Here is a 21057-nt window from a genome sequence, read left to right as displayed (position 1 = left end):
GACATGTGATGTCAGTGTTAAATCAAAGTGTGTGGTAATAAAATATGTTTATTAGAAAGGCTTAGTTTCAGGACATTCATGACAGCTGTAATCAGACTCAGTATTTTTTCAAGATAATTTGAGTTTCTATCTATGTTAGTTCTTTCTTTTTGGATGCACCGTGTGACTCACTGCTCAATTTCAAAAATATTCAAAGCATCATAAACTAGGAGTTATTACCCTCCCTGTTTTAGCCATGAACAGAGTACAACTGAGTTAGCAGGATGGGAGCAAACGGCACGCAGGCCACTTTGGACTGATGTAGTGGGCTGAGCCATGATGTGTCAGTATTATATCTTTATTGTGATATATAATATTGTCTGGGATTTTGGATATTGTAATATCGTCTGCGTGCCATCTTCTCCTGGTTTTCAAAGCTGAATTACAGAGAAGGGATGCAGTTTTCTGAACTTAGCAGTCTGTCCTAGAAGTTCTGTTTTTTTTTTTTTTTTTTTTTTTTTTTTTTGCTTGTTTGTTTGTTTTTCTCTACTTGGCCATCATATCCACATTACTAATGGTTGTTTATCAAAAATCTGATTGTGTAAATCCTGAATCTGTTCAGCATGTGTTGCTGCGATGAAGAAGAGAGGAACTGGAATCAGCATTAAAGAAAACTAAGCCAGGTGGCACTGAAGGGAACCTCCAAAGAGGTGCAACATGGGGAAAATACAGTCAATTCATAATTTTTAACCTTCCTAGCTACTGTTCCAATTCTTCTCCGATAGGTGGCGGTAGTGCACCTGCAAGCTGGCTGTCAACGGCCAGTTAAACTAGAAGAAGAAGAAGCAGCGCTGGAGCATCTGAGCAGGAGATTTTCTTCCTAGGATGGCGAAGTCCTGATCTAACTGACTTAGTTTTTCTCCACGTAGCTTTTTCCTAATCTTAGTCATAACCAATTGACGCCTAAACCTAACTTTAACCAATGAGCCAAAATGACCGCTTAAAAGACTTCGCCGTCCTAGGAAAAAAAAAATACCGCAGGATATGCGATCGGGCAAGCCTTCTTACGTCATTTCCGTTGCGCGAAAAAGCAACTTTGGCGCCGCAGCGTTTTGTTTTGAAAGGGGGAAGGAAGAAATTACCAGAGGATTTCGCCTAATATCGAGCTAATATCGGGTAGTTTCACGAATAAAGTGACCCTGGTGCTGACGGCTCTCCGCGGTGAGGACATGAGGGACCGTCGGTTCACTAAATAAACACGTTTTGTATTTAAACCCTGGTTGGTTTGTCTCGGTAGCCGTAGCCTTCCGTCGGTCCACCGGAGAGTGATGCTCATTCTCGGCCTGTAACCGGCTCAACCTGCCGTGAGAGACACCATCCAGATAAAACAACAACAACAACAACAACAACAACCAGAGCCGCCATGAACAGGACCAAGCTGAAGAAAAACAAGGTGCGTCAAATGCAGTCAGAGGCTCTCACATAGAAACAAACCAGTTTCTACGTGTCATCATCATCATCTTTTTTTTTTTTTTTTTTTTTTTTTTTACGTATAGATCCAAACATTAAATCTAAATATCAAATCTAAATGTGGAATGTTAAATTTACATGCTAAATATTAAATGTACATCATAAATCAGCATCTAAATGTTCATTGTTAGATCTAAATGTCACAGGTGTTTGAAACGAAACATTCAGCCAACATGCAAATTCACACCCTTGTTGTCATAGCAACATTATTACCTGTGTATGTCGGTTTATCTACTTTTACATTTAACTTTTTTTTTTTTTTTTTGCCGCATTTTGAAGTGCACAGAGACTCTTTGGGCGCTGTGCACTTTGAATACACTGAGGGTGAAGTTAAATGTCATAGGTTTGCACTCCAGCGTGAATTTATGATCATGAGGTGTGTTGTTCATGTTGACATCTAATCAGCTCCAACGCTGTGCATTGTCAGAGTCAGATAATATTCGGTTTACCAACACAGCTGTAATTTCACTTTCTTTTCATAGAGCAGTTCACATACACTACTCACAAAAAGTTAGGGATATTTGGCTTTTGGCTGAAATTTATGGAAAATGTAAAAAGTTCATGCTACAGTGATATTATATCATGAAAGTAGGGCATTTAAGTAGAAGCATACACTGGTGATTTCCTCATCTCAAACAATTTCTTGAAACAAAAGCCAACAACAGTGGTGGGTATACCACAACAAAAAATGTCAGTGTCTCAATAACTTGTCATGTGCCCTTGAGCATCAATTACAGCTTGACAACGACGTCTCATGCTGTTCACAAGTCGACTTATTGTCTGCTGAGGCATGGCATCCCACTCTTCTTGAAGGGCGGCCCTCAGGACATTGAGGTTCTGGGGTACAGAGCTCCGAGCCTCTACACGGCGACTCAGCTGATCCCATAGGTTTTCTATGGGATTCAGGTCTGAGAAAGTGCAGGCCACTCCATTTGAGGTACCCCAGTCTCCAGCAGCCGTTCCCGAATGATACGACCTCGATGAGCTGGAGCATCAAACACCTGATGTGAATTTTGCTGTTAAGCTCCTTGTTAGAGAACAGCAACTTGTGCAAAAAGTACTGAAACATTGAACAGTTGGATATGTGCATTCAAAAGTTTACAGAAGGTCACATTAAGTTCACCTGTAAAGGTTATAATGCATTTTAGCTTCATCCTGAAATTTCACCCGAAAGCCGAATATCCTTAACTTTTTGTGAGTAGTGTATAATGACATCACATACTGACACAACTTTGCCCGGGTCACACTGTTATTCCAATATCTTAAACAACACTGCTAACCTAACAGTTCATGTGAAGATTAATAAGCCATAGAATTAACATAACACTTTGAAATGCCTGAAGTGAGTGACATTCATCCTTCTTGACCACATCATAACAAAGTGGAGCGCCCCGCCCCTTGAAACTGCATCGTCTGCCTGTAACCACCAACTGCTGCTGCGAGTAAAAATGAATATAACTAACAATGTAAGAACGATTCTCTAAACTGGAGGTGATTTCATTGGGTTTCAGGGTTTGCCCGCTGACATAGATATTAGTTTCAGTACACTTGCTCCCCATTGGTTTAAAGAGCCAATGAGAAGCTTTTACACAATGATATCTTATTTTCTTAACTCTAAACTCCATCATGATATTAAATTCTCAGTCAAATGTGTGGCCATCCTGTTTCATAATGCTGCCAAATAATTGTCCTGTAAAACTTTGTTTCTTTGTGGTTTCTGTCTTGCAGGTGACGCCAGCAGGGCAGAGTAACATCTCGTCCTTCTTTTCCACTCAGAAACAGAAGGTTGGAAGGATTGTTTTTTGTTGATTTATTCATTTTTTCCCTATATTTTTAACTGTTATTTCTCTCTCTTTTTTTTTTTTTTTTTTTACCTTATTTTCTTGTGTTTGTTTGAGTAGAGAGTGCATTCTCTCATTTTCTTAATTTGTCTAAACACTGTCACTGTGTTGCTTTCAGGATTCAACGTCGCCCACCAAGCTATCAAGAAATGGCAAGACGGAGCTGCAGGTCCTCTGTCCTTCCCCCTCCAAGAGGAACATCCTCGGTGTCATAGACAACCTCCTCCCCTCCTCCCCGGACCTCCTTTTATCCATCCCTGAGACCCCGGACAGTCAGATCCGGCCTCTTGGCTCCTCTCCTTCCAGAGACCCCGGTCGGCCCAGAGAGGCGTGCAGCTGGGAGAAGGCCGGCCAGCTGTCTCCCGTCTGCCGAAGTCCCCACTCCAGAGGGTTGGGACTGAGGAGAGCGATGACAGAGGAGGGAGGGAGACGCTCTGGGTCCCTGAAAAGACTCTTCAGCCCCCCAAAAGAATCCCACAATGCCAAGAGGCCCAGAACTGCCAACACACAGGTGCTAACACCTCTGATTGGCCCTGCAAATAACAGCCTAAATGTATCAAGGTTTGGCATTGGCCCCGTGAAGAAACCTGGCTTGCCCAGTGAGCGCATCCAGTCGACTGCTCGGACTGAGAGGTCAGGAGGTCAAGTGCCGCGTTTGAGTTTCTCCGGAGCCGATCAGAGGATGTGTAGTGACGGCAGAAAGGAAGCGACGTCAGTGTCAGAGGTTTCCCACAAGTCTCTGAGAGCGTCAGGGCAGCGGCAGGAAGGGAGAGCTCCAGATGAAGAGGAATCTGTGTTCACAGTCATAACAGAGCCCAAGCCAGGTGTGGAGACAGTCGGTGCAGCAGCTCGCACACACTCTAGTCCGGACGCACACACGCACAATCTCAGCGCTCATGCGTGTAAAGGTGACGCACACACTCGTAATGGCCTCACGCACAAACCAAGCTCACTCACAGTTGCACTGCAGAAAAGAGCAGAGGACGGAAAAGCGGGTGTAGATGGGAAAGGACTCACCAGAGCACCCATGACATCATCGGACCAAGACAAAGTTGCTGTGACATCATCGGACCAAGACGGAGGTGGAGGTACAACAATGCTTTTGGAAAATGGAAAACCTGGATTGCAAAATAATTATTGATATGAACTTTACTTGGTCTGTGTTCATTTTGTCGTAATTCCTCGTCAACGTGTTTTCGTATGTGGCTTTTTCACAGATAAGGAAAATGCAGGAGTGACATCGGCCTGTCCTGCGGAGGATGTGGTGGAGGAGAATTGGTTTGAAGAGCAAATGGATCAGAGCACCGGGCCTGTCAAGGAGAAATACAAGGCTCCCTTGTGAGGAACATAAATAAACACACAGGCTTAGAGAAAGATGCTGAGAGGCTCGATTCTCCCCCAGACCTTCTTGTTTTTTGAGTCCGTCTACCGCTTAAGATTATTTTTATGGTACATTACCTTTGTTAGGTGATATACAGTAGAGGGAGACAAGAAAGATGGAAAAGAAGAAAGAGCACCTCATCACTTCATAGTGTCTTTAGCCACTGTTGCACCCTCTCTTTCACACTCTCACCTCTCCGCCCACTCTGTGAAGTGACAGGTATCGATCAAAACACTACACACACGTATGTATTTTGTCTTTTAACAACTCTCTCTCTCTCTATCTCTCCCTGTAGTAAGGTACCAGACCATGTGATCCTCTCTGGAGGCCGTAACAATCGGTACTGGGTTTTGGACGTGGAGGAGCGGCCTGGTCAAAAAATACTGACCGTCTCCTGTTCGAAAACACTACAACCAACTGAGACGTGTCTGCTGAAAAACGGATGGTAATGCATAGTTGCATCCTAAATTAAAAAATGCATTAAATTCAAAAGGAAGTTGCCAGTTTCCTCTACACAGACGTGACATAAATGCACACGTTTTTAGAAGATTTTCAAAATTAATTCAGTGTGTGTTTCCAGGGAGACGAGCCCAGTGTCCCGTGGCGATGTGGTGCACCTGGAGGGCCACTGTGATGGTGGATCCTGGTTGGTGGACAGGGAGCAGGGCTTCCTGGTTCTGCTTCCTGATTGGCTCATCTCAGGAACCAGCATCTCGAGCTCCATCCGCTGCATGAGGCAGGCTGTGCTGGGGGACATGTTCAAGGTACGTGGCCTCACATTTTCTCCAGTGTGATGTCTTTGTCGTTGTTTGGGCTTTGGTCGGTTGGTTTGGTTTAAAACCACGTCTAATATTTGAACTGGCAGGTTTGTTGTCATTTGACTGCATATCCAAAGCCTGAACGAGGGTTTAACCTTTCATCAAAATGAATCAAAATCACAGTTTGGCCTAGTGAAATATCGAAATATCCAAATATCAGAAAGCTGCATTTTTTTGGATAAAGGTAAAATGTGTGACAAAATACTGATATAAATGAAAATTGCTTCAGAGACACTCAGGCCTACAAATCATTTTCTCCAAACATAACAGAACATGTTTGTCTTTTACAGACACCAGCAGAAAATACATCACAGGTTTTTTTCTCGGTGAAATGAAAATGATGATGCGAAAATGATCATTACCACTAAAATTGTTACCTATCTCACAATCATAATACCTACCAGAATAATTGATTTAATGATAAACATCACATAAGTGCCCAAACACCTTCACATCTGGTTATTTATGTCACTGAATAAATAGTCAGTGTTTTCCACTCCTGCTCCTCTCGTGCCTCAAACCTACCCCTCTCCCTTCTCCTGCCCCAACACAGAGTTTTGATGGTGGCTCAAAGCAGATGCTGAACGGCACCATGGTCCATGAAGTGTTTCAGCGGGCTGCCATGGCTAAAGATTTCTCGGAGGAGACTTTGTCTAATGTGGCCGGGCAGGTCCTCCTCAGCCCTCAGCACCTGGGAGCCATGTGAGTGGTTTGGCCTGGCCGTGATGTGTCACAAGGCTGCGGTGTGTGTGTGTGTGTGTAGCGTCACTGGACTGTGTGTGACTGGCAGCTGACGGGTAGTTACACGAAAGATCAGGGCAAAGCAGATTTTCTTCTACAGTTCTGATGCGTTGCCATTTCTCCGGTCGTCAAAAGTGAAAAGCCTCCATCAACAGAGGTTTTTTGGAGTTGCTGTTGGAATCAGGACATGTAAAGCTCAACAAAACTACCTACTTAAAGAGGCAAAAATATTTTTTTTGCTGTTTCATACACAAAATTACCATCTTTTATCTGTAGAAGGTCATTAGGGTGGATGACCAGTGCTAATGGCTCAGCACTTACTGTGACAGGTGCTCTGATATCTGTTTTTCAAATTCATTACCAGGCTGGGACCCTGTTCTGAAACAAAGTTTGATTTTATAGAAAGGTCCAACACCCCCGACGTATAATTCATGCATTTTCTTCTGCTTAGAAGTGGAGGCCAATGTCACAAGCAAGAAAATGGCATCACAAGGCGTTTTTTCTCAAGCCAAAACAGCAGCATTTCTCTGTCTTAGTATTATTATTACAGTGTTTTTTTTTATTGTGATGTATTTATCGCCTTTTCACCTGATGTTGCGTGCACGTGTTTTACCTCTCTGTGTGTCCCTCTGTAGGTACAGTTTGGGTGTGAGTCAGGAAGAGATGAAACAGGAGTTGCATGATTATCTGCCCTCCCTAAAAGAGTGGGCAGACGAATATCTGAACTCATCAACACCGAAAACCATCAGCCTCAAAGTGTATGTACACTGAAACACACACACACACACACACACACACACACACACACAGATAACCAGCAAGACAAAGACCAGCTTTCATGCAAAAGATACACACACCTGATTTTATGTGTTCATAACATCTATTTTATACCTTTGTCATAGGGCTGGGAAAAAAATTGATTCACTTATGTATCACAATTCTTATAGATTTTATTTATTTATTTATTTTTTGTTACTGAATTGATTTAAAGTAAAGATATCAATAAATAAAAAACCATATGACCTGGCGAGGGAAAATCTGGCATGGTTTTCAAAGTGTTCCCTGACGTCAAGATATTTTAATGAAAACAGGTTCTTTTTTTTTTTTTTCTAGGATTTTTACATTCAGTACAAATGCATTATTTTGTTCTCATCAGTCATGATATTTTTAGTCTTATTTAGTCTCAGTTTACTTACTTTGGAAAGTAAAGTCTAGCGGGAGTGAATTTTTTGTTGTTTTTCTTAATATATCTCTGTCTCTCTCTGTTGATCGGTCAGCCCGAGCAGCGCAGGAGCTCCGTCCGTTGTCACACTTACAGAGTTGGCCGACATCGAGGAGAACGTGTGGTCGCCGCGCTTTGGCCTGAAAGGCAAAATAGACGTGACGGCGCGGGTTCGAATCCACAGAGGGCACAACGGCAGCAGAACACCGCTGGAGAGAGTCATGCCGCTCGAGCTGAAGACCGGCAGGGAGTCAAACTCGATAGAGCACCGCAGTCAGGTTGGTGGCTGCTAACACACACCTTTTACAGGCCACCCTGACCCGTAATATGTTGGGGGAAACCCTAGAAATTGAAGGTGGAGAAAGCAGTGATTGATGGGAAATAATTTTTTTCCTTCTTTCAAACTGGGCGGCAGTTCAGTCGGGCCAGGCAGACTGTGCCCCTTTAGTGTTTGGGGAAACACAAGTGATGCTGAATCAGGTTTCTCAAACACACACACCGTCGTCCCCCACTTATTTCCCTTTACCTCTGCCTGTGTGTGTGTGTGTGTGTGTTTGTGTGTGTGTGTGTGTGTGTGTTCAGGTGATCCTGTACACTCTGATGAGCATGGAGCGGCATTATGATGCTGAAGCTGGTTTCCTGCTTTATCTGAAGACTGGCAATCTGCACCCTGTAGTGGCTGGCCGCATGGACCGCAGAGGTACACACACACACACACACACACACACACACACTGCACAATTAACAATAATACAGTCTTTTTCCATTCCCTATTGCAGTGTATTCCCAGTGCGTTTTGGCCTTGTTCAGACTGCCAGCACAAATGCATTTTTTATCAAAAAAAACCAAAAAAACACAGAATGTGATTTTTGTAAATCAGATCCAACGTCCCACATCTGAGGTGCTTTTGGATCTGAATCGGATTTCTCCAGGTACGTCTCAGTCTCGAACGCTCTGGACACTCAAATAGGATTTCGAAATTTCTGTTATGTCACTCGGAACGCGACGCGACAGTTCCAGTTCAAAGTGATGGACGTGCTTGACAGCGCCTGCTGTTACCATGGATACGTTAATTAATATCAGCCTTCTCTGTCAGTTTGTCTAATGCGACGGAGATGTTCTGCACCACGACTTGACAGCGTGATGGTTTGGACGGCAGGATGACAGATCGCCGTTTCTCATGCCTTCATATTGATAAACCGCATCTGCAGCATGTAGAAACTGACGCCTACATTGTTACCATAGCAACCCATGCAGCTACGTTGGCTATGTCTGGACACACAAATCCAATCTGATCACGTGCAAATAACAGTGAGGCCACTCTGCTGATTTGAGAAACAAATCTGATTCACTTGCAGTCTGAACAAGAGCTTTTAAGAGAATATGTGTGTTATCGTCATATTGCAGTGCCCAGTAACTATTTTTTAAAAAAAACCTTAGCATTTCCCTAGTTGGCTGGACACTACAATATCAACGCAGGACATCAAATCCCTGATACTCTTAAAAACCAAAAACCGCTCAAACAGAGCTATGACCTGGTGTGTTTAAAACAGCCCACAGCAGAAGAAGAGCCCTGTCCTCTCACACTCTTACTCAGCAGCCTCCTCTCCACCGTTTCACCACCAAACCTTTCTGTGTTCCTCAGAGCTGCTGAAGCTGAGGAACACCCTGGTCCATCACCTGAGCCGCTCTGTGGAGAAGAGCACCGAGCAGAGCCGTCTGTCTCGACTGCCTGACATCCTGACCAACAGGAAGACCTGCCAGTACTGTCCTCAGAGGAGAAACTGTGCTTTATATGAGAGGTAAAACGTCCAGGATTTAGTTTTCCAGTCTTAGAGAAATCTCAAAAATGAGGTGATCGCTAAAGTCTTCATGTTTTATGTTCTTTCATTCTCCTCTTCATTCTTCTTTTTTCTTCTCTCTCTTCCACGTCTGTAACTGTTTCTCTTCTTGTTCTTCTCGGCCCCTCGCTCCTCATCAGAGCGTTGGAGAGTGGCTCTTCAGATGTCCCCCAGGATGTCGTACAGGAGTTCCTGCAGCAGGAGACGGGTCACCTGACCCCGCCACACCTGAGCTATTTTTCCCATTGGCTGCTGCTCTGCGGCCTAGAGGCTGCTACCATGGAGACCAAGAACGGCCGCAAGCACATCTGGCTGCAGAGCGCTGAGCAGCGGTGAGAGGCTGCACAGTGGACAAAGAAACACAGATACATTTACATATACAGCTTTTGTGCTTAAATAGGAAATAAGCACAGTCATTGATTCAGCTCCTGTTATAAATAGGGATGGGCATCAAGAACCTGTTTCAGATTCAAATTCAGACAAACATGGACATCGTCAAGAAGCGTGACTCAGTGCTGTTTGTCAGTTCCTGTAACGAATTTGGTCCCTCAAGTTTGCAGCAGAAGCCACTGTCTGCTCACACAAGACGTGTCCTTTCATAGGTTTGCAGAACAAAAGTTTCCTCAAGTTGAACAGAATGCAGCACCAGATACCGTCACTGCTCTGGTCACCCAGTTGCTGTAGTTGATTGTTGACGTAGGACCTTGAACTCAGTTTGCTCTGACCTGTGTCACCAGAGAGAAGAGTGGCAGCTGTGTGGGCGGCCTGCAGCTCAGCGGCCCCGTCACCGCTCCGTCTGAAGGGGTTTTCCTTCATCGATTCCAGAGAAAAGGAGTGAAGCAGCAGGGAGTCAACAGCGGTTTGGCCGCCGGGGACCGCATTGTTGTCAGTGACCAAGATGGTCGTATGGTTGGCTTGGCAACGGGCTACCTGTGTGATGTCAGCAGCACATCGATCAGCTGCACTCTGGACAGGTGAGGAACAAAATACACACAGTCACAGTCACCTGCATGAATGGACTGGATGGGTACAGATGTCTCCTGAGGTGATGCACATGTCATGTTAATGTTTCAGCACTTTGGTCCTAAGAGAAATGACATCTCTCTCTTAGTTTAGTTTTTTTAGTTTAGTGAATTTTATTTCAGTCATTTTCAACTTGCAGAAATCAAATACACTTTTTTTTAAACAATAAATAATATTTCATTTCCTTTCAGCACTGGAAAACCAAAACAAATATAAGATCTATACAAATATACACTGACCGAAAAGGTATAGGCTGAAGCCTTAGCTTATTTTGCCTGTCCTTCTTACATTACTAAGCTTTCGTCAACTCACTTAAAATAATAAAATAAAGTAAATGAAAGACACAAAAACAAAATATGTGTATATTATACATACAAAGGGTCTCAAGGCAGTTCATAAATACACTAGTGTTCATAATTTTGTTTTATATTTACTAATAATATTATTTTTAAATAGCTTTTTAACTCTTCTGTGTGTGTAGTTATTATGAATATGGCTGGGGTGACAGTAAATCTGATCTGAACTGAACTGTGTGTGACATTTTGCAGGTTTCATGATAGCAGTGATCTGCTCACTCAAGCACTGAGTTATTAATGGAAAATAAGATTATGTAATTTTGACATGGCTGGCTCCACTTTGCTGGGCTCCAAAAGCAAACCCACTGAGCTATCGGAAAGACGTTCTTTTCATTCCATTTCATTTCTTGTTTCCTCACATGAAGCTGCAGCATCATCTCAGGCTAGTCAGCATGGAAACCAATGAGTGTTGGTGAGATGCTTTACCAAGTTGAATGTGTTGGCTACCTTGGCCTGTGTGGTTTTAACCCTCCTATTATATTTGGGGTCAGTTTGACTCCAGCCAGTGTTTAACGTCTCTAAATAAATGATAAACATCATTTTTTTTTTTTTTTTTTGCTTCACATTTAATGAGTTTTTCTAATGTAATGGGTACTACCGGGTAAACATGAAATTCACATGATGATATGTTTTCAATGTCCTGTACACACTTTGTAACGCTTCAGTTATAAATAACAAAAATCTCTACTTAGAAATAATATAAAGCCATTAAAACACCAAAAATTAATATTTCTTTCCAATTTTAGATCAATCAGTGAGATTTTATGGTGATTTGCATATTTTTCCATAGTCGCGTAACAGGAATACTGGATGTATAACTGGGGGTGGTGGAGAGTTATGTTTTATTTAAAGGGCTATTTAGGTCAACAAAGAAACATAAAGTACCTGACACATAAACTTTGGTAACAATTTTAGTTATAATAATTTTGTGGAGGTTTAAATTGCTGGGGTCAAATTGGCCCCAAACATAAAAGATATTAGTAAATTTGAACATAACAGGAGGGTTAAAACATCTTTTACAGGCAGGCTTTGTGGTCAACGTGGGCTCGCCATGACTGTCAGCTGTGTAAGCGAAATAACGCCATATATCACACCAAATGTGTCTGCTTTGTGAAAAAGCCGTGGACGATCAGCAAGAGCACTTGTACTTGCATGCATGCCTCTCGTTCTGTCACCTTGAAAGCTGCGGCGTGCATATGATAATAAAAAAAAAAAAAAAAAGAAAAGAAAAATAGTTGGCATGCCCACTATGCCTGCAGGGAGTGGAAACAGAGCGCTGTAAATAAGCTCTTTATTAGACACTGTAATAATTAAAGTATCAGGACTAATAAAATGTTATAGCACCATTTTTAACTGCAAGGTATTGCAATACCTTTCCAGTAACGGTATACCGTGCAACACTAGTGCCACCCGAAGGACCACTAAAGGATAATAAATTGAATCTGCAAGGCTTAAAATACACCGGTTGCTCGGTCACCCAGCTGACTCTTGTTCTCTCGTTTGCTGTGTGTTAGAGACTTGTCCAAGTTCAGTGGTGTGTTGTTTCGGTTGGACCAAGATGAGGGCGTGGTGGGCCTCAGCACTCATCTGACCAATCTGTCCAAACTGATGGAAAACTCTCAAGACAGGTACGTACAGCGGTGTGTGATAACAGCATTGTATGTAACAGTCATAGCACCGCATGTAGTTGCCAAGTACAATAAATAAACTTGATAGTACTTGAAAATCACCTTCATAGGTAGTGAGTTGTGTGTTGGTGCAGTTCACCCTGAGGCACATAGTCGTGTCTCACATAATGAGGGCAGTGATGGGACCCATTGCTCACTACGTTTGACATCTCCAAACAGAAAGAATATAGATGGAGACATCTTTTCATCACTGGAGACCATACATCAACCATCTGTACAAATCTCATTTTGTAAATGTCCTTGTAATGAAAAGCAGAGGTAACTCAGAAAACATAATTTCCCCTCTGAGGGCCTCCAGTATGCAAAGTGCATTTTGTGGGACTTTGTGTGAGTCCTTGCCACAAGCAAAACCTTGTTTCAGGGTTTTTGGTAGCATTCATGGTAATAGGGCTTGTCCGTTTTCGCTCGAGCTGCATCAGTGACTGGATCTTGTGTGTCTGTGTCTGTTTGTGTTAGTGATCGTCTGAGGGAGCTGGTTGTTGACCTCCGACCCCCGGAGTTTATCTCCAGTCTCAGTTCTGTTCTGCCCAGAGAGGCCAAGGACACTGTGGCCGACATCCTGAAAGGTGAGACTCTGTTCAGTGAGGGCAAGGATGGTATCGTCAATGCATGTAAAATTAACTTGCTCTATGTGATTGCTGTGTGTGTGTGTGTTTGTGTGTGTGTAGGTCTGAATAAGCCCCAGAAGCAGGCCATGAAGAAGGTGTTGCTGTCTAAAGACTTCACGCTGATTGTCGGCATGCCTGGCACAGGCAAGACCACGACCATCTGTACCCTGGTAAAGCCCCCACCCTCACATTACCCCCAGCTGTACCATGCTTTAACCCCAACATCTGGCCAGATGCACCAGATGTTACTGTGAAGTGACCAATAAATATGATTTGGTTGATTTTGATTCAGGCACTAAAAGTAGAAAGCGCTCAGTAGAGTGTGTACCTCCGCCAAAACAACAGTTGTAAAGATAAACCAGTTCTAGATGTTGGGTATTTGCTAAAAGTTTAATCACACCCACCCAGGCTCTAGTAAGCACTTTATGTCATAACTAAGGTTATATTAAGGAAAAAATGCATGAATGAATGAATAGCTCTAATTTTCTCTTCTGTCCACCTCCATCTCTTCCCTCTCTCTTGCTCTCACTCTGTCTCTCTCTCTCCTTTCCTCTTGGTCTATATATTTTCATCCCTGTTTTTCTCGCTCTGTTTCTCTTCCATTCTTTCTATTTCAGGTGCGTATCCTGCACGCATGTGGCTTCAGTGTCTTGTTGACCAGCTACACGCACTCTGCCGTTGACAACATCCTGTTGAAGCTCAAGCGTTTCCGGGTCGGCTTCCTGCGCCTGGGACAGGGCAACAAGGTGCGCTGCAGCTGACGTCTCCATCAAGGACTCTGTCATTTAATCAGCAGTGAAATTGCAATGGAGTGTTACTGGAGTATTATTGAAAATTTTAAGACTCCAAAATAGTATAATTTTAATGATGGTATAATCTGTATATTTTATGTTAAAGGTTCATTTACTGGGCATTAACAAGTCTTTCACAAAGTCTTGAATTCAATTTTACAAATATCAGGCCTTAAAAGTCATTAAATACTCATAAAGTTGAATTTGTGAGATGTCAATTTCAGTGTAGAACATTTTGTTTAATTTCATGTATCCATGTATTTCTATGTACTTCTTTTTATACAGTAATCTGAGTCACTTCATACTTTATCTGTCAGACTTGCCAGCAGAGAGAAATCCTATGAAATTCTTATATTTACTGTACCTGTGAAGTTCTGTGGGGGGGGGGGGGGGGGGGGGGGGGGGGGGGTATTTGGTAGATTTATTACAACACCAACTAAGTTGAGTTATGATACGACCACATTCCTACCAAAAAGCTTCCTCTGCACTCGATCACAAACATAGGACCTTTACACTCAAAGTATTAGTCCAAAAAAAGCCATGAATTTCGTTAAAATCTGTTTTGAAGAAGGTCAGGAAACCTCTAGACACCCTGATTTATCATTATTATCATTATTAGTATAAGTATTGCTATAATTAGTAGTCATATCCGGTTCCCAGTGGTGCATGGCACAGTGGGAGCTGGATATGGGAAAACAGGAAAAAACAAACAATCTCTCTTTCTGTCTTCCTGTTGTCTGTCTCTCGGTCTGTGGCCCCGTCTCCAGGTCCATCCAGACATCCTGCCGTTCACAGAGGAGAGCGAGAGGAGGAAGGGAGTTCACACTCTGTCAGAGCTGGAGCAGCTTTATAACAAGGAGGTGAGGAGAGGCCTGAGGAATGCGCAGCAGCTACGAGCTGACCTGGTTTATACAGTGATTGTAGTCAAGCACTTGATAGGATATTGGAAGTGTAACCCTGCTTCATCTGCAGATCATTTTTCCTGCATCAAGACTTTTCACGTTCCATGATAATGTAGCTTGCTTTGACACAGTTACCTCAAACAAGTGGAATATCTTAAAGGTTTTACTTGAAAAATGTGTCTTTTTTTCCCCCCAGTGAATAAAGGAAAGGTAAACCCAGACTTTGCTCTCTTTTTCTCTCCCCCTCCAGCTGGTTGTGGGAACAACCTGTATGGGCATCCGACACCCTCTTTTCTCACGGCGGCGGTTTGATTTCTGCATCGTAGACGAAGCGTCGCAGATTAGCCAGCCTATCTGTCTGGGCCCGCTGTTCTACGCCAAGAGATTTGTCCTGGTGGGAGATCACCAGCAGCTCCCACCAATAGTGCAAAACATGGAGGCGAGGTAAAGTGTGTGTGTGTGTGTGTGTGCTGTTTTTCTTTGGTGTGTCCCCCTGCAGGGAAGAGAACATAGAACAGAAGTGAGTTGTTGTAGGTTAGGGCATGCGTGCATAAGACGTTTTTACTCGTTATCAACCACAAACACCTCATCAACAGAAAAATAGAAATCTGTGAACTCTTAACCTGTTACATTAAATAATTTTATGGTTTGAGTGAAGGTGTAGCATGTAGGGCAGGGGTCACCAACAACATTTGTCCAAGGGCCAGAATTTTTCTAAGCAGACACTATGGGGGGCGATCTTTCATATAACAAAATTTAAATTTATTTAGTCCTACTTAGCATATTATTGTTTAGTATTTTCACTTTCTTACTAAATAAACGTTATTTTTATTAGCCTATATCAGTGTGTACAGACTCCTAAAAAATACGGGAAATCCATAATTATAACTAGATACTTAACTAGTGGAAAGCAGACCTGCACTAAGGAGGCAGCTCACTGAGGAGTGATGCTTCAAATGTCTAATCCTGGAAGTGTAATTGTAGAATACAGTCCTGATTATTAATCAACTTCATCATTAACCAGTTTTGATGCTACTGTGCAGTGTCCTGATTGGTGGGAGATGCTTGTAGCAAGAAAAGCCCTTTGACTTGTGTGTCAGGCAAGCAAAGCCAAAATGTCTTTTAAATAAGAGCATTTGGAAAAAAACAAAATGTTAAGGGTTTGTCCTCACAAGCAACCTTTTCCACAGCAGCCAGTTTGACCTGCACCGCAGCGTCAGCACAGGTGTTAGTGATGGTATGAAGCCCTGGTGTGGTTCATGCTGGCTCACTGGAGGAGCTCTGGTTCACTTTAATACACCAAAACCTTAATTAACATCATTAGTCACACCTGTGTTTACCTGGTATTTCATGTCAGAATGGCTGCTGTGACAAACACTGCAAAAACGCAAAATCTTACCAAGATTATTTGTCTTATTTCAAGTCAAAAATGTCTTATTTCTAGTCAAAATATCTCATTACACTTAAAATAAGACATGATCACCTCAGAAGTAAATTGTTTTTAGACAATTTTCACTCGTTTCAAGTGAAACTTTGCTTGAAACAAGTGAAAATTTGCTTGTTTCATTGGCAAAATTTGCCAGTGGAAAAAGTGAAAATTCACTTGAAATGAGTGAAAATTAGCTAGAAACAAGAAACAAATTTTGCAGATTTTGAGTTTTTGCAGTGAAGGTCTGTTAATGTAAGTCAGAATACTAAACTAATATCAGATAAATGTAAGTATGTGTTTATCAGTTTGTATATTTTTCTTTCCAGGTCACTCGGGATGGATGAAAGTCTGTTTAAACGTCTGGAGCTCCACAGTGAAGCAGTGGTCCAACTCAATGTGCAGTACCGGATGAACAGGTACACACACACACACACACACACACACATACACTTGTACACAACACTGCATGTAGAAAAAAAATCGCTACTCAGATTTCTGTAGTGGGTTTCTCAAAAAATGTTAATAGCGGGTGCCACATTTTATAAAATGTACTCTCTGTTCCCTGTGGGGTATAACCGATTTTCTCTAGAGTCATACATGGCATCATTTTCAAAGAAATTTTACTCCCATTGTCTTGCTTTAGTATCGGTAGGAAAATAGGTCGCTGCCAGTGTCCCAACAACGAAATCAGCAGTGTAAGAGCTTTTTGGATGACGATAAAAAGGACAACCCTCTCCGATCAGGTTCAAATGCTGTGTGTTTGTGTGCATCTGTGTCTGTTTCCAGGCAGATAATGTCCCTCAGTAACTCTCTGATGTACGGGGGACGGCTGGAGTGTGGATCAGAGAGGACAGCCTCGGCACTGCTCTCCCTGCCCTTTCTGATCTCCGTCCAATCAGAGCTCGCTTCTCACTCTAACACTCAACCCCAGCAGGACCTGGCCTGGATACAGGCTGCCCTGTTGCCTAGTAACCCAGTGTGCTTCCTGGATGCCTCGCTGGTTGGTAAACTTTACATTTCAAAGAGAAAATTGGGAACTGGGTTTGGTGAATTCGAGATGAAATGAGGAGTGCCATGATTGGATTTGACTGGAGAATTCTTTTTTTTTTTCTTGAATGAAGCTGTTGGTTTGTGTTGTAGCATTTTCAAGTCCCTGCAGCGTCCGCTAGGATGAAAGAAATGCTGCATATTCTCAGCTAGGAAAGCAGCTGCGATTTTTTTCACATTGTCTCCTAATAGCCAAAAATAAGTTTTAGCTTACAAGAAAAAATCATCTTCACTTTGGCTTGGCTGAAGAATGTTTTTTTTAACGAGCCACTAATTTGATGCCACTTTCAATTCATACAACAAGTCTGTATAGTTCGATTTTTGATCGAGCAGGAAGTCACATACGTGTGCTTCAGAGTGCCATCTACACCTCTGAAATCACTGATGTGTCCAGCAAGCTAATGTTTTCATACATTAGACATTTGTTTATTATCATTTTTGACACTGTTATTAACATTAGCTCATTAGTTTTGCTCAAGAGTGTGCTGTATAGATGACTCACTTGGTTGCACAGCTGTACACTGTCCTAGCAGGGACAGGACTAGTGGGTTTGAGAGTGAAGAGAGCCGTAGAAGCAAAATCACAGCAATGCACCTCATTTAAACTCAGTAAAATCAAGAAAAATCAAGAAATGCATCACTAAATGTCCAAGTGCAGGAGAAAATCTTCTAAGTTCATCAAGCATCACTATCAGGGATGTCCTGATACCAATACCAATATTGGTATCAGGACATCTCTCATTACTATGTGCTTTTTTTTTAGCCACTGCTGCATGTTAAGACTGCAGAAGAAATCCAAACAGCTCACACAAGTGCTCAATATCATTTGCAAACATGCTGCAGGAACCTATCAAAAACATGTGGGATCATTTTAACTACATCTCTGAAAGATGGAGGGGTACTGGTGTGAATCTGGTTTCTCTCCACTGATTCCCTCAGGTTCCAGCGCTGGAGTCAGTGGAGCAGGGAGGCGTAAGCAACCACACCGAGGCTGCCCTCGTTCACATGTTGCTAACGCTGCTGATAAAGGTATGAATGCAACTATTGATGCTCCAGGATTTTAACACAATAGAGTGTTTTTTATAAAAGACCCAACTTGGTTCCAGGGTCATAACCTGTCATATTAATGCCTGCTTATTTCCATCTCCTTTTTAGGCAGGTTGTAAGTCCAGTGATATCGGTGTGATCGCCCCCTACAGACAGCAGCTGAAGAGCATCTCTGCCCTGCTGCAGTCCCCTGTGTTCAGTGGCGTGGAGGTTAACACAGTCGACAGATACCAAGGACGTGACAAGAGTCTTATTGTGATTTCCTTTGTCAGGAGCACTGCAGAGGAAGGAAGCGTAAGAATCCCTCCATTTCCTGTGTCACATCTCGCTTCTGTATGAATAAAATAAACAAAAAACAAAAAAGAGCAAAAGACAGTGGAAAACAAAAGTAGACTCTCGATCAGCGTTGACCCGGTGTCTCTCTCCGTCTCTGTGCAGCTAGGAGAGCTGCTGAAGGACTGGCGGCGGCTGAATGTTGCGGTGACCAGAGCCAAACACAAGCTGCTGATGGTGGGCTCTGCCGCCACGCTGCGACGCTACGCTCCGCTGGAGAAACTGCTCAACCATCTCCAACAGGAGAACATGATATCCTTTAGCAAGAGCAGTTTTACGGTTATCCTTCAGCATTACTTTGCCACAAATGACTAATCACTGTTACTGCTAACAGTAAAGTTACCACCTCTTACGTTACTCAATAGGAAATTCCTCAGCTGTTTAATGCCCCTTTTCCACCAGTACCTACTCGGCTCGACTCTACTCGCCTTGACACAGTTTAGATGGTTTTCCATTACAGTTGAGTAGCACCTCGCCGTGGGTGGGGTCGTCATAGCAAGGAGGCGCACCGTCCAGCTCCCTCTGAACTCTTTGGGCCGCCACCAAGCACAGAAAAGTCTCCACCTCTTCATTTGACCGCAGTACCGGTTTGCTTGCCATTTTCCGACTTTGCCAACTTCAGTGATGATCAATGCGCACGGTCGCTGTTGCCGTTTTTTTGTTGTTGTTTTTTTTAATGCCGGGTTTGGGTTTTTGTGCAGGAGTCACTCTCATGTGTCATCGCTCCCCGTCCAATCAAAGGCCTGCACGGCATTTATGTCACATTTCAGAGCTCGACTCAGCTCGCTTGGAGCCCTGGCTGAGTAGGTCCTAAAATAGTATCTGCTACTACCACCTAATGGAAAAGCTCTTAAACCGAGTAGAGTCGAACCGAGTAGGTACTAGTGGAAAAGGGCCATAAGAAAACATGATGTTCTCTACTAACATAACCTCTACTGTGGCTTTTTGTTCATTTAATTCAAAATTCACTCAGCACTCCACTTTACAGTCCTGTATATGTCCAGTGTTACTTTTTAAGTTTTATGTAGTTCAATGAATGAGCTAGTTTGCAACAAGACCTTTTGAAATCTGTCGACCAGTTAGTTCAAGGCGATGCGGTGCAGAGGATTTAGCCCAACTTGTGCCGGTGATTCAACTGAGGGTTAGTACCTATTTTAATATGCATGAGGAACAAACAAAACAGGTGAACTTAATCAAACTAAAGTATAGAAATATTAATCTGTCATTACGCCAAAACAAATCTGAAATGATTTAACCCCTTCGAAATGAGGGTGAGAGAACCCAGAGTTTTCACTGCCTCACCAAGACAGACTTTATAAAAAAAACTGGTTATTGCAAAAAAATAATAATTTGGTCTTCAATGTGGACAGAAAAGGGCACGCCATGTCCGACAGCGATCTCCCAGGTTAAAATGCTGCAGCTCAACCAGTTTTCTGATGAATATCTCGAGGTAAGTTCAGGTGAACCTGCAACTGCGCAGGTTAGATTCAGAGAGCAAGTTACCATAGCAACTGACCTGAGAATCCCAGGTTTGCCTCGACTGTGCAGCTGTTTTCTGAAAGACCGCTCATCTGTGGTGTAATGAGCGTGCAGTGTGTGTGTGTGTTGTGTGTCCTGTGTCTGCTGTGTGTGTTTTCCTGAACTCTGTCATCACAGCGTCCAGCTCCCTCCAGCCGCCCACAAGATGCTGCCCGGCATGCGCCTGTGACTCAGCACCCCCCATGGTTTTTCACGTTGATTTTCTCTAATGTGTAAGAAACAGAAAATAATTGTGACGCCTCAGCGGGACGTCACACTGACACTTCACGTGATGGACAGGCTTTACTGTCAAACACACTGTGAGATTTTGATTTTAGCTGCTTAATAATCTGAAAATGACTTGAACCTCCTTTTGTGGCCTCGCAGCAGGTGCCAGCTGTCCAGCAAACAACAAGTCAGAAACAATCACAGTCGCCATGTTGGCCTCTTAAAAAATTTGCCCCAACGCTTTTAAAATGTGTGGAAATTATTTCAGCCGCTCTTACCTTCCACTGTGAGAATCTTTTTCTGTCCAAAATCCAGGAAAAATGTGCAGACTTTTACATTATCAGGCTCTACCTCTGATCTCTCCTGCACTGTGTTTGGGACATTTTTATTTTATTTTTTATTTTTTTTATCATAGATGATTGATTTTGCAATAGAACGCTCATAATCCAAGGCCCTCAGAAATGGAAGTTTAAAAGTTGTTTAGTTGATATATACTGAAACTGAAACAGATTCAGGAGCGAGCACTGAAAAGTGTTCACACTCTGGACCCAATCTTACTCAGAATATGAAGAGACTGCGTTTACATGGACTCCCAGTTATGAGGCCTATCCCAGTTTTGATCATATACGGCAGGGGTCACCAATCATGTGCCATGGAGGGCCGAGAGGCTGCAGGTTTTCATTCCAACCAAGACCTCCACCAGGTGATTTCACTGATTAGCTCCTCCTTTCTGAT

The 21057-nt window shown here is 42.9% G+C and overlaps 1 protein-coding gene across 1 annotated transcript; it reads left to right on the top strand.

The window, feature by feature from the left end:
• Positions 1 to 972: 972 nt before the first annotated feature.
• On the top strand, positions 973 to 20946 carry dna2 (DNA replication helicase/nuclease 2). Its single transcript, XM_030077466.1, has 25 exons — positions 973 to 1432; positions 3238 to 3294; positions 3469 to 4438; positions 4568 to 4688; positions 5027 to 5176; positions 5312 to 5495; positions 6103 to 6251; positions 6926 to 7048; positions 7568 to 7790; positions 8095 to 8212; positions 9158 to 9314; positions 9494 to 9685; positions 10091 to 10327; positions 12247 to 12360; positions 12877 to 12986; positions 13089 to 13198; positions 13646 to 13774; positions 14587 to 14679; positions 14972 to 15165; positions 16477 to 16566; positions 16937 to 17150; positions 18136 to 18225; positions 18352 to 18537; positions 18682 to 18828; positions 20231 to 20946. Exons 1-25 carry the CDS (start codon positions 1403 to 1405, stop codon positions 20282 to 20284), a joined length of 4242 nt encoding a protein of 1413 aa, XP_029933326.1. The 5' UTR covers positions 973 to 1402; the 3' UTR covers positions 20285 to 20946.
• Positions 20947 to 21057: the final 111 nt, after the last annotated feature.

This window comes from Myripristis murdjan, chromosome 3, assembly GCF_902150065.1.
Source record: "Myripristis murdjan chromosome 3, fMyrMur1.1, whole genome shotgun sequence".
Lineage (NCBI taxonomy): Eukaryota > Metazoa > Chordata > Actinopteri > Holocentriformes > Holocentridae > Myripristis > Myripristis murdjan.
This window is presented reverse-complemented; position numbering and strand designations above follow the sequence as displayed.